This window comes from Salmo salar, chromosome 05 (assembly GCF_965601325.2).
Source record: "Salmo salar chromosome 05, fSalSal1, whole genome shotgun sequence".
NCBI lineage: Eukaryota > Metazoa > Chordata > Actinopteri > Salmoniformes > Salmonidae > Salmo > Salmo salar.
In genome coordinates this window covers 8,659,500-8,673,673 of record NC_138295.1, presented here as the reverse complement: position 1 = coordinate 8,673,673, position 14,174 = coordinate 8,659,500, and the positions used below count along the sequence as shown (strand labels likewise).

At 42.7% G+C, this 14,174-nt stretch overlaps 1 protein-coding gene across 2 annotated transcripts; it reads right to left on the bottom strand.

Moving 5' to 3' along the window:
• Positions 1–2,620: 2,620 nt before the first annotated feature.
• Positions 2,621–14,155, bottom strand: LOC106604139 (uncharacterized). Of its 2 annotated transcripts, XM_014198542.3 has the most exons (18): positions 14,070–14,155; positions 12,509–13,526; positions 12,222–12,283; positions 11,949–11,987; positions 11,785–11,861; positions 9,467–9,525; positions 9,261–9,377; positions 8,895–9,020; positions 8,628–8,753; positions 8,419–8,543; positions 6,724–8,209; positions 5,339–5,414; positions 5,175–5,218; positions 4,769–4,912; positions 4,522–4,652; positions 3,884–4,308; positions 3,349–3,470; positions 2,621–3,058 (listed from the first exon to the last, which is right to left on the bottom strand). In XM_014198542.3, exons 2-18 carry the CDS (start codon positions 13,499–13,501, stop codon positions 3,026–3,028), a joined length of 4,185 nt encoding a protein of 1,394 aa, XP_014054017.3. In that variant the 5' UTR covers positions 13,502–13,526; positions 14,070–14,155; the 3' UTR covers positions 2,621–3,025. The 2 variants fall into 2 exon arrangements, with proteins under 2 accessions (XP_014054017.3, XP_045573812.2); XM_045717856.2 differs by lacking the exon at positions 12,509–13,526 and having other exon boundaries at positions 14,070–14,118.
• Positions 14,156–14,174: the final 19 nt, after the last annotated feature.

Sequence of the window (14,174 nt, the reverse complement as noted above, 5' to 3'; positions counted from 1 at the left end):
TAACCCAAAATCCGGGGAGGGGCCAGCTGAGTATAAGACTGTATCATCAACATATAAATGGATGAGAGAGCTTCCTACTGCCTGAGCTATGTTTTTGATGTAAATTGAGAAGAGCGTGGGGCGTAGAATCGAGTCTTGGGGTACTCCCTTGGTGACAGGGAGTGGCTGAGACAGCAGATTTACTGACTTTATACACTGCACTCTTTGAGAGAGGGAGTTAGCAAACCAGCCGAAAGACCCCTCGGAGACACCAATACTCCTTAGCCGGCCCACAAGAAGGGAATGGTCTACCATATCAAAAGCTTTGGCCAAGTCAATAAAAATAGCAGCACAATATTGCTTAGAATCAATGGCAATGGTGACACCATTGAGGACCTTTAAGGTCGCAGTGACACATCCATAACCTGAGCGAAAACCAGATTGCATACCCAAGAGAATACTATAGACATCAAGAAAGCCAGTCAGTTGATTATTGACAAGTTTTTCTAACACATTTGATAAACAGGGCAAAATAGAAATAGGCCTTAGGATCAGCTTAGGATCAGCTTGATCTCCCCCTTTAAATAACGGACGAACCGTGGCTGCCTTCCAAGCAATGGGAACCTCCCCAGAAAGGAGAGAGAGGTTAAAAAGGTTGGAGATCAGTTTGGCGATTATAGGGGCAGCAACCTTAAAGAAGAAAGGGTCTAAACCATCTGACCCAGATTTTTTTTGGGGGGGTCAAGTTTAAGGAGCCCCTTTAGCACCTCGGACTCAGTGACTGTCTGCAGGGAGAAACTTTGTAGCAGGGGAAAAAGAGGGAGAAGCATCGGGGATAGTTGCATTGGAAGGGGTGGGAGATGAGGAAATGTTGGATGAGCAAGCTGGCTGAGTCAAATAGGAATCCTGACTTAAAGAAGTGGTAATTAAAGAGCTCAGCCATGTGCTTCTTGTCAGTAACAACCACATCATCAACATTAAGGAACATGGGCAGCTGTGAGGAGGAGGGTTTATTCTCCAGGTCTTTAATGCTTCCAGAACTTCTTGGGGTTAGACCCACAGAGAGAGAACTGCTCCTTAAAGAAACAAACTTTGGCCTTCCGGATAGTCTGAGTGCATATACAGGGTATACCGGTACTGAGTCAGTGTGCCGGGGTACAGGTTAGTTGGTAATTTGTACATGTAGGTAGGGGTAAAGTGACTATGCATAGATAATAAACAGTGAGTAGCAGCAGTGTAAAATACTCGAAGCGAGCATAAAAGGCATTTAGCTCATCTGGTAGGCTCGTGTCACTGGGCAGCTCGCGGCTGGATTTCCCTTTGTTGTCTGTAATAGTTTTCAAGCCCTGCCACATCCGACGAGCATCAGAGCCAGTGTAGTAGGATTCAATCTTAATCCTGTCTGTATTGACGCTTTGCTTGTTTGATGGTTCTTCTGAGGGCGTAGCGGGATTTCTTAAAAGCGTCCGGATTACTGTCCCACTCCTTGAAAGCGGCAGCTCCTTTAGCTCGATGCGGATGTTGCCTGTAATCCATGGCTTCTGGTTGGGATATGTACGTACGGTCAACTGTGGGGACGACGTGGTCAATGCACTTATTGATGAAGCCAATGACTGAGGTTGTATAATCCTCAGTGCCATTCGATGAATCCCGGAACATATTCCAGTCTGTGCTAGCAAAATAGTCCTGTAGCGTAGCATCCGCGTCATCTGACCCCTTCTGTATTGAGAGTCACTGGTACTTCCTGCTTTAGTTTTTGCTTGTAAGCAGGAATCAGGATAGAATTCTGTTCAGATTTGACAAATGGAGGGCGAGGCAGAGCTTTGTATGCGTCTCTGTGTGTGGATTTCCCTCTGGTTGTGCGTGACATGCTGGTAGAAATGAGGTAAAACGGATTTAAGTTTGCAGCCACTAGGAGCACCGTTTCTGGATGAGCATTTTCTTGTTTGCTTATGGCCTTATACAGCTGGTTGAGTGCGGTCTTAGTGCCAGCACCGTTTTGTGGTGGTAAATAGACGGCTACAAATAATATCGAATACTCTCTCGGTAGATAGTGTGGTCTACAGGTGTCTATTCTCTCGGTAGATAGTGTGGTCTACAGCTTATCATAAGGTACTCTACCTCAGGCAAGCAATACCTTGAGACTTCTTTAATATTAGACATCGCTCACTAGCTGTTGACAAATAGATGACTGACATGGGGCACTGTTTTGAAGCCACTATTGTAACAAAACATTTTGGAAGATATAGAAATTCCTTTAAATGTCTACATTTGTTTTTGCCACATTTATTCTATTACAGACATCTTAATGCATACTTAAATTATGTGAACTAAACATAATAAAATAACCATTTTCCTTTTAAGTATAATTTGTAGAAAGTACTAATGTTACTACAAAATATATATACCTATATAATACATGAATTTAATTTAAATACTGTAGAATTCCATTCATTCCTATGGAGGACTGCTCCTACTGAGGAGTGCCAATATGGCCGACCAGTGGCTTCAAAGCCTTTCATTGGCCAATACATAGCGTCAGTCATCCAGGGTTTATATACATCATTGGTTATAATCCTGAACCTAGAGCAAACTAAAAGGCGGTGATGTTATCTTGCTTGAAGAATGTTCAATTACAACATTAATAATTAAGCATGTTTATTAACAATCTTTTAGAATGAATTTCAATTTCAAACAAATCTTGAAAACAAATAACATAGGAAAACTGAACAAACAATTCACGTTACAGAAAGTAGATCTGAGCTATTATAAACACAAACATAACAATATATGTAGGTTGGTGCTGAACATTTGTTCATATAAAGCAATACAGATTAACGTAATCTGCAATCTCATTTATTGTTCTAGGATGAGTTTCACAAAGAGCCTCTCGTGGATTAGGTAAACCTGCGCCGTTCTTCTTGAGTGCAATATAAAGAAAAATCCAGATTCTCCACCCTCCTCCGGAAGTGTGCACTTGTACACTTCCCGTCAAATTGGGCCTAAAACTGTCATCTTGTCAACTTCCTCCAGAGATGGACATCTTTTAGCTAGAGGCTGTGTCTTTACCTGAATGTTCCTGTGAGACAACACAAATCATACAGCTCAGTAATCGTCCAGGTAAACATGTAATGTACACAGCAAATAACTGCACAGAAATGGTGGTTGAATAATGTAAAGAATAGATACCCGCGACCCATCTCCTCCATGATCCTACTTTTTCAAACCACCTGTGACTTACATTATTTGGTAATAGGGACTATAGAAGAGCAGTCGGCCAATCATTGTTTCTACACTTACGATAAAGAAGCATAAAAAAACTCAAGTGAGATGATTCTGATGAGATTCAACAGGATTCTGGTGCTTTACCATAAACTTCAGATAGTGACCGAGGCTGCTGCAGTGTTGGTTCTTTGCTTCGTCCTCATTGACATAGATGACTTGACACAGGTCGCAGAAGTAGCCCATGACAGGTTTAATGAATTCTCTTCCTGTAACAAACACATTAGAAAACATAGTACTGTACTTCATAAAGACAATGCCTCTTACTACAGTTCATTGCTGCACAACTTGGTAGTGTTTTCAAAGCAAACAAATTAAAATAGTTGTTTCAGTGATGAAGTCTAAAAAGGTAATTGTGTTATTTTTCTTGAAAGGAGACATGGCAGTAGCCTGGGTGCCAGTCTTATTGTGCTCTCTTTCCTACTGCTAATAGAATTGTCATGCCATGGAGTTGACAAGAGCACAAACAGATCTGGGGCCAGGCTATAGAAAGAGACAACAGATCTGGGACCAGGCTATAAAAAGACAACAGATCTGAGACCAGGCTATAGAAGAAGACAACAGATCTGAGACCAAGCTACCGTGAGTGCAGTGAGGCTATAAATCCCATCCAAACACTTACCCACTGGGTTGTTGGCCTGGAACGATGACTCCATACCAGTCTTCATGGAATCTGGTCCCTTTTCCACATCATCCTCCATCTTGGTTTCCACATTATCCTCATTGCTACAGGCCTGCTTCTCTTCCTCAGCAGCAGGGGCATCCTTTTGGTCTTCACTGTTGGAGGATTTGTCAATATTCCCTTCAGACACTCCTCTGTCCTCCTTGTCACAGTGTTGGGCTGGCTCGGAGCGTACTTGTCGTGATGTCTTCTCTTTTGTCTCCTCTTCCTTCTCTTTTGTCTCCTCTTCCTTCTCTTTTGTCTCCTCGTCCTTAGCCGCTGACTTTGAGTGACTGCGGGTCCGTCCACTCCTTATTCTGCTACTGCTTCTAGTACTCCTGTGATCTTTCTTTCGATCACTTTTAGAATCAGATTCAGGTTTCCACCTGACAAAATAAGATCATTTCTTTTTAGTCCAGAATTATATAACTTTAGAAACGTTAAACCTTAAAATAGATAGGCAGAAATCACTGGACATAAAATATGATCAGACAGGGATATTTTGTATCAGAACAGACAGAGGAACATCAATTATCAGTGGCTCCCACACGGGATGGGACTGAGTGCGTTATACGTCTGTTTAGCAGAGCAGCACCAACCCTGTTGTTAGTCTTTTGTATTTCTGAGACCGCAGGATGATCAACTTCTGGCCGTATAATTTACAGCCGTTATAACGCAGCTCTCTTAAAGCCTTTGTCGCATCAGAAGACCTCTCCATCTCAATGAAGCCCTGAGAGATAGATGAGAGGAGAGAGACCATGGTTACTGAAACAACAAATGTGACCAGACTTGTAGTACATCATTAGGATCGACTCCATTTTAGATTTCCTTCTGTTGGGAAAATACCTCTTCACCATTGCGAAGGAGGAAATAGCGGTGCACTCTCCCAAAGCCTTTAACAATCTTCAGGAAGTCACTATCTGTATAGAAGCCTCTGGGAAGGTTTTTGACGTAGATCACTCTACCAGGTGTCTGATCACGTCCTGAGGGCTGAAATGAAAATATTTTACAGGTGTGTTTGTAACAACCTTATTGACAATAGTTAACTAAAGCTGCAATGAACCCACTCAACCCAGATCGTATATATATGGTGTTAGACTGATATATTGCTTAAAACCAATATCCCCCAGTTAGAAGGTTGAATGAACAATTCTAAACAGATGACCAGTACTGACTCACAGAACACATCAGAAACAATAATAAAAAAACGATATATATATATATATATATATACACACACACATTTACTCACCTTGCTCTTAGATCTGCTCTTGGTCTCATCTATTGATTGGTTATCTGCAATGTAAGATAAACATACAATCAATGACCTTCATAACAATGTTACTCTTTCTTTAAAAGTGCTGAAGTTTGAATGGAATCTATGGTCCAGTTGCTAGGTGTTGAGTAATAAGTCACCTTGGTTATCGCCTGAGGAATCCTCCTCCAGCTCATCCAACGTGATAAGATTCTCAAGGTCCTCTGGGAAATCAGGCTGAGGGGAACAAACATCAAAACATAACATTTAGGATTTACTGAAACAGACAACATGTATTAAACATGACACCTTGTATTTTACATATTGGAACTATGTTCACTTGTCTTTTTTCAATTTGACTTATTAAATAGGTGAACTACATGTTAAAGACCTGACAGAGCATGTATAGATGAACTACATGTTAAAGACCTGACAGAGCATGTATAGATGAACTACATGTTAAAGACCTGACAGAGCATGTATAGATGAACTACATGTTAAAGACCTGACAGAGCATGTATAGATGAACTACATGTTAAAGACCTGACAGAGCATGTATAGATGAACTACATGTTAAAGACCTGACAGAGCATGTATAGATGAACTACATGTTAAAGACCTGACAGAGCATGTATAGATGAACTACATGTTAAAGACCTGACAGAGCATGTATAAATGAACTACATGTTAAAGACCTGACAGAGCATGTATAGATGAACTACATGTTAAAGACCTGACAGAGCATGTATAGATGAACTACATGTTAAAGACCTGACAGAGCATGTATAGATGAACTACATGTTAAAGACCTGACAGAGCATGTATAGATGAACTACATGTTAAAGACCTGACAGAGCATGTATAGATGAACTACATGTTAAAGACCTGACAGAGCATGTATAGATGAACTACATGTTAAAGACCTGACAGAGCATGTATAGATGAACTACATGTTAAAGACCTGACAGAGCATGTATAGATGAACTACATGTTAAAGACCTGACAGAGCATGTATAGATGAACTACATGTTAAAGACCTGACAGAGCATGTATAGATGAACTACATGTTAAAGACCTGACAGAGCATGTATAGATGAACTACATGTTAAAGACCTGACAGAGCATGTATAGATGAACTACATGTTAAAGACCTGACAGAGCATGTATAGATGAACTACATGTTAAAGACCTGACAGAGCATGTATAGATGAACTACATGTTAAAGACCTGACAGAGCATGTATAGATGAACTACATGTTAAAGACCTGACAGAGCATGTATAGATGAACTACATGTTAAAGACCTGACAGAGCATGTATAGATGAACTACATGTTAAAGACCTGACAGAGCATGTATAGATGAACTACATGTTAAAGACCTGACAGAGCATGTATAGATGAACTACATGTTAAAGACCTGACAGAGCATGTATAGATGAACTACATGTTAAAGACCTGACAGAGCATGTATAGATGAACTACATGTTAAAGACCTGACAGAGCATGTATAGATGAACTACATGTTAAAGACCGGCGTGTACTTTACCTCATCAACGTATGAAATATCTCCTTTCTGGTCTTCACCATCTCTCTCTTTCCCCTGTTCTGACCCGGTAGCTGAGAGCTCTTTCCCCTGTTCTGACCCGGCAGCTGAGAGCTCTTTCCCCTGTTCTGACCCGGCAGCTGAGAGCTCTTTCCCCTGTTCTGACCCGGCAGCTGAGAGCTCTTTCCCCTGTTCTGACCCGGCAGCTGAGAGCTCTTTCCCCTGTTCTGACCCGGCAGCTGAGAGCTCTTTCCCCTGTTCTGACTCAGCAGCTGAGAGCTCTTTCCCCTGTTCTGACCCGGTAGCAGAGAGCTCTTTCCCCTGTTCTGACCCGGCAGCTGAGAGCTCTTTCCCCTGTTCTGACCCGGTAGCTGAGAGCTCTTTCCCCTGTTCTGACCCGGTAGCAGAGAGCTCTTTCCCCTGTTCTGACACGGCAGCTGAGAGCTCTTTCCCCTGTTCTGACACGGCAGCTGAGAGCTCTTTCCCCTGTTCTGACACGGCAGCTGCGAGCTCTTTCCCCTGTTCTGACCCGGTAGCAGAGAGCTCTTTCCCCTGTTCTGACCCAGTAGCTGAGAGCTCTTTCCCCTGTTCTGACCCGGTAGCAGAGAGCTCTTTCCCCTGTTCTGACCCGGTAGCAGAGAGCTCTTTCCCCTGTTCTGACCCGGTAGCAGAGAGCTCTTTCCCCTGTTCTGACCCAGTAGCTGAGAGCTCTTCTGTAGGAGCATCATCTACAGTCTCAGAGGTTGCTTTCTGCCTGGGCTCACATAGGTCTTTAAACTCCTGGATCAAGTCCTCAGCACTCTCCTGCGGTTCCTCTTCCTCTCCCTCCCCTCCCTCCTCTCCCATGTCAGAGTTCTCCTCCCCATCCTCCCCATACACGGCCATCCCCTCGATGTCACTGTCCATATCACAGGCTTCCATGGCTCCATCCTCGTGGCTGTCCTGCGTCTCAGTTTCTTGCTTGCTCTGGTCAATCGTGTCGACAGCCTTTTCGGACTTCTCCATCACAGTGGAGGACTGGGATGGGGTCTTATTCTTGGTGGGAGGTTGTGAGCAAGTGGATGTGGAAATGGGGGATACCTTCTCACTGGACACCCGCTCTTTAGTATGGGAGCGAGGGCTTCTGGAGGACCGACTGGAGCTCTGTTTGCTGGGGGACCTTGGCCTGCGGGGGCTTCTGGAGGACCGACTGGAGCTCTGTTTGCTGGGGGACCTTGGCCTGCGGGGGCTTCTGGAGGACCGATTGGAGCTCTGTTTGCTGGGGGACCTTGGCCTGCTTTTACCCCCACAATTTGATTTCACTCGTTCTTTGTGACGGTCGCTATCCCTCTCTCTACTCCTCCTCCTCTTTGAGGAGATTGGGGAATCTCTCCTGGGGCTTAGGGACCACCTTCTGGGGCTTGGGGTTCTCTTTCTCTTAGATCTGTCTTCAGACTTCCTGCTCCTGTCTGAAGACTTTCTGTCTGAAGACTTCCTCTCAGACATGGTCCTGCATGATGTGATGGAAAAAAGGTTTACAGACAACACTTTAATTTCCATGTTTTCTGGCTTTTACAGAGTCTAAATTAACTATTTCTCCTTTAATACAGTGGTTATAACAGTGACAGTGTCTGACAATCTGAATTCAGAAGCCATAATTAATGCATGTTTGCATGCGAAACAAAAGCTAATAGAACAACAGGGGACGCATCAACTTACCGAAGTGTATTATACTCTGATGAGAAGGCCACTTTAATATGTATCTCATCTATTTTCAGGTGTTTGGACGTATGGTGTCGTACAAGCTTCTGTGCATCCAGTGCATTAGACATTTCCACAAATGCCTAAGAGGACAGGATACACTGTAAGCAAATTGTAGTATACTATAACAAAGACCAAAAAGTTCAAAGCAATATGCTGTTTAATACCTGCGTAGGTAAGAATAGAGAGTGCTCCACAGGTCCAAATCCTTCAGCTACAGCCAGTAACTCTCTTTTCCACGCGGCAGACTCTTTACCAGGAGGCACAGGGGAAAAACTCAACACCCGGGAACTCTATACGGACATAAATGGATTTATTTAACTCATTGAATAATACTGTGTGCGTGTGTGGTTGTTTTAGGGAAAATCCTCAATTACCCCTTCAACCAAATTTAACAAAAATGGTATAAATGAATGAATCTTGTAAAAATGTACCTGTAGGAAATTAAATGTTGACGAGACAGAGAAGGTGACTTGTCCTCCTTTCACCATCACCGGGTTACTGAGGTAGTATGTCACAATATCGGCGGCCTGGTCCGTTGAGCCCAACTCCACAAACGCCTGAAGATGCAGCGTTACAAGAACCATAAAAACATTATTACTAGAATGGATATCCCTATTGTAGTCAATGAGGCCATGATGGGTGGCGATTCTATTTCTATACTTACAACATGATGACTATAAGATTCTCAATTATTATTCAGTCAATACAAGACTTCTGACCCATTTCATAGGAATTCAAAAGACATATATTAGGTATTTGAATAGATGGCAGGATGAATAGGTTACTAGTCTTCTTACCAAAGCAGGAAACATGATGACTTTCACTACTTCCCCAAATGGTTTAATCAGGTCCTTCAAACCATCTTCGTTGAGACACCGGGCGGTAAATTTGGCACAAACCACTTTGCCACTCCCCTAGAAAATTAGGGAAAGTAAACAGACAAGGTGAAAAAAAAAGGGGAAGACTAGATAGTAATAAAACAGAAGAGCAGGAAGAACAATACCTTTGTAACCTTTGTCGTAGTGTCTATGTTTTTTCTAGAGCCGCTACTTGACGGTTTACCTACAGGACAATATAAAAGGTAAGTTACTGGCACGTTAATATGTTATATGAATATATCAGACATATACCGTCAAAGCAAATGGTCCTGTGTGGCTCAGTTTGTAGAACATGGTGCTACCAACACCAGAGTTGTGGGGCGGCAGGTAGCCTAACGGTTAGAGTTTTGGACTTGCAACCAAAAGGATGCAAGATCGAATCCCCGAGCTGACAAGGTAAAAATCTGTTGTTCTGCCCCTGAACAAGGCAGTTAACCCACTGTTCCTAGGCCGTCATTGAAAAGAAGAATTTGTTCTTAACTGACTTGCCTAGTTAAATAAAGGTAAAATAAATAAAAAATTACAATTCGAAATACGAACATGTATGCTTGATAAAAGTGTCTGATAAAATGGTATATACAGGAAGTATTCACACCCCTTGACTTACTCCACATTGTTGTGTTTCAGCCTGAATATAAAATTGATTAAATTGAGATTGTGTCACTGGCCTGCACACAATACCCCATAATGTAAAAGTGGAATTAAGTTCTGAGAAATGTTAACAAATGAATGAAAAATGAAAAGCTGAAATGCCAATATGTATTCAACCACTTCGTTATGGCAAGCCTAAATAAGTTCAGGATTAAAAATGTCTTTAATAAGTCACAAGAACTCATTCTGTGTTCAATACTAGTGTTTAATATGATTTTTGAACGACTACCTCACTTCTGTACCCCACACATACAATGATCTGTAAGGTCCCTCAGTCGAGCAGTGAATTTCAAGCAGATTCAACCAGAAAGACCAGGGAGGTTTTCCAATGACTCACAAAGAAGGGCACGTATTGGTAGATGGGTAAAAATTAAATAAAGCAGACATTGAATATCCCTTTGAGCATGGTGAAGTTATTAATTACACTTTGGATTGTGTATCAATACACCCAGTCATTACAAAGATACAGGTGTCCTTCCTAACTCAGTTGCCGGAGAGGAAGGAAACCACTTAGGGATTTCACCATGAGGCAAATGGTAACTTTAAACAGTTACAGAGTTTAATGGCTGTGATTGGAGAAAACTGAGGATCAACAACTTTGTAGTTAAGCCACAATACTAAAGGGAAAAGGGGGATACCTAGTCAGTTGCACAACTGAATGCCTTCAACGGAAATGTGTCTTCCGCATTTAACCCAACCCCTCTGAATCAGAGAGGTACGGGGGGCTGCCTTAAATCAACATCCATGTCTTCGGTGCCCGGGGAACAGTGGGTTAACTGCCTTGCTCAGGGGCAGAATGACAGACTTGAACCTTGTCAGCTCAGGAATTCGATCCAGCAACCTTTCAGTTACTGGCCCAATGCTCTAACCACTAGGCTACCTACTAACCTAAATGACAAAGTGAAAAGAAGGAAGCTTGTACAGAATAAAAATATTCCAAACATGCATCCTGTTTACAATAAAATAAAACTGCTAAAAAAGGTGGCCAAAAAATTTACTTTATGTCCTGAATACAAAGCATTATGTTTGGGGCATCTCCAACACAACACATCACTGAGTACCACTCTTAATATTTTCAAGCATGGTGGTGGCTGCATCATGTTATGGGTATGCTCGTCATCGACAAGTACTAGGGAGTTTTTTAGGATAAAAAAAATGGAATAGAGCAAAGCGCAGGCAAAATCCTAGAGGAAAACCTGGTTCAGTCTGTTTTCCAACAGACACTGGGAAACAAATTCACCTTTCAGCAAGACAATAACCTACAACTCAAGGCCAAATATACACTGGAGTTGCTTACCAAGATGACATCGAATTTTCCTGAGTGGCCTAGTTACAGTTGACTTAAATCCGCTTGAAAATCTATGGCAAGACTTAAATGGCTGTTTTGCAATGATCAACAACCAACTTGACAGAGAATGAAGAATTTAAAAAACAATAATGTGCAAATAGTGTACAATTCAGGTGTGCAAAGCTCCTCGAGACATAGCCAGAAAGACTCAACAGCTGTAATCACTGCCAAAGGTGATTCTAACATGCATTGACTCAGGGGTGTGAATACTTATGTAAATTTGATTTCTGTATTTCATTTTCAATACATGTGCAACAATTTCAAAAAACATGTTTTCACTTTGTCATTATGGGGTATTGTGTGTAGATGGGAGAGAGAGAACAAAATATATTTAATCCATTTTAAATTCAGGCTGTAACAACAAAATGTATAATAAGTCAAGGGGTATGAATACTTTCTGAGGGCACTGTATTATGTATAGGCAAGCTAATGCAGTTAGTTTACCTAAGTAGTTAATAGACCTATGGGAAGGTCCACCAGTCTTCTCGTCAACCCTTGGTCTCTCTGTGTGGTCGTCACCACTAAAGGGATTAAAAGGCCTGTAGTTAGGATCTATTCTACATTAATACCAAGCACACACACACACAGACAGAGAGATATGCACTTACCTTCTGGCGGTCTGCATCCGGCAATCCCATTCAGGATACCTAAAAACGTAGGCACAAGAAGAAGAGATGGAATGATTTTTTTAAAAGCTGGACAACTTAGGCACCTATATCGATTTAAGCTAGGCCTATTACAATATCAATACTGACAGTAAGAGTTTGAAACTTCATCAAATGTATTGGTCACATACACATATTTAGCAGATATAGCAAAATGCTTGTGTCATGCTGTTGAGTGGAGAACTGGAAAAACACATTGAGTATGTGATTACTCACATTTGAAGAAGTGTGAGCTGTCCGTCTGCATGTTGAGTTCCATTGACGTGTGTGAACCAGCACTGTAACAACAACAAAAAGGACAACAACAAAAAAGTTCTCACTGATTGTTCATATTTAAGATAATGCATAGGCTGTCTTCTAACATACGTAGCAGTAACTGTATATTATTAGTGGCACAAATAGGCTTAGGATTCATACACTTTGGACCCTTTCACACACACATGAACCTACCTGAGACCCAGATAATGCAGATTCAACAGAAATAAGAGGAGTAAGCTACTTACCTTTTCAGAGAGCACAGTAATATCGCAGAGAGAGCACGAATAAGGAAACGTTTGGGGGATATCTCCGTGGAAGTCAAGAGCAGCCTTCTTGGTGGGAGTTTTGCCAGAGGTGGCCATCTTGATTGCGACAACTGGGACATCTTGGTCTGGGCGTGGTCTGTAGTTTGTAGCTGGTGGGTACCTGTAATCTACTGCTGGTTGGGATGAGTTGGGGGGTTTCCAGCTGTTGCTGCTTCCTCCTTGGGCCGTGCTGTAAGTGGACCTAGGAGTTTGGTAACTTCTGGGAGTTTCTTTACCATAGTGGTAGTCCACAACTCGGACAGGCACAGGTTCTAGGCGAGAGCGTGTGTACTGCATCGGGTTGCCATGACGATCTAGTTGCCAGGGCTCAGCCTGTTCTGTGGGAAGGAGTTGGGAAGGGGGAAGAGCGGGGTGGGGGTCCAATGGGTAGTCTAATGTCTGAGAATGACTCCGGTCACCCTGCTCCCACGCACGGCCTGGAGGAGGGGTAGCAGTGGGGGGGCGAGATGTGGCAGCAGGGGGGTAAGAGGTCATGGCTGGATATGGTGGCTGCTGTGTCGCCCTCTTCTTTCTGATCTCCAGGAGCAGACGTGGTAGGTTCTCCACAGTGATGAGCTCCTCAGGCATCTCGGCTAGTAGAGACAAATCTTTGGGCTCGAGCCCACAGCTGCTCAGGAGGGTCAGAGTTTGGTCTGACCGGCTCAGAGAGGAAGAGTAAGGGTCTGACCGGCTTAGGGAGGAGTAAGGGTCTGACTGGCTTAGTGAGAAGGAGTAAGGGGACTCGGTGGCAGCAGAGGCTCTGGATGAGGAGGATGGGTAGGATGGTATTGTGGAATGAGACGGTGGCTCCTGGGACGATCTGTAAACATTGTGACCGTGGTCTCCAGGGTGCAGGTGATCTGGAGAGTCGAAAGCCCTGGCTCTTAGATCTTTAGCTGGTGGTGGTCGTCTGTAGGAGTAGTTGTGAGACATGCTGGAACGTAAACGTATCAAATCTCTGTAGAGAAAGTTGCCAGTGAAGAGATGAGGGGTCAAAGAAGCAATCTAGGGGTTATATGGATTCAATATCAGGAAACTTGGGGGCGGGGTCTATCTTGACTTTAGCTGATTCCTTGTAGGTGTGACATGCTGGCGATAACCGGCAGGCCTAGCCCGAACCGTCATGCAGATGACGTTAGCTAGATAGCTAACGTTATCTGGCAAATGCTGGCTGAACGTTAGTTCGTTCTGACATGGAGCCAAACCATAGGCCTGAAAGGGTTGCTCATGCAAGTGATAAAAATTACATAGAAAGCTAGATAGATATTGTAGACCATCTAAATACCAAAAAATGTAAAATAGCATGAATTTACTAAAACGAATGACACTGGCTGAACTGCAAAGCTAACGTTAACGTAAGCAAGCTAACTTCCTCTCACGTTAACTCGATAACTAGCCATCATACAAACCAGCAATTTTTAAAAGATGAAGATAATTAGTGAAGACATATAAAGACCTGACGTAAATATCAGTATACAACTTTATTCATTAAGTATCTTACCGTAACCTGTAGCGAAGGAGATAGCGCGCTTCATAGGCGTCTAAACCGGAACCGGAAGTGAAAGGTAAACTACAATATTTTTGTACAAAGTAAAAGTCGATTGCT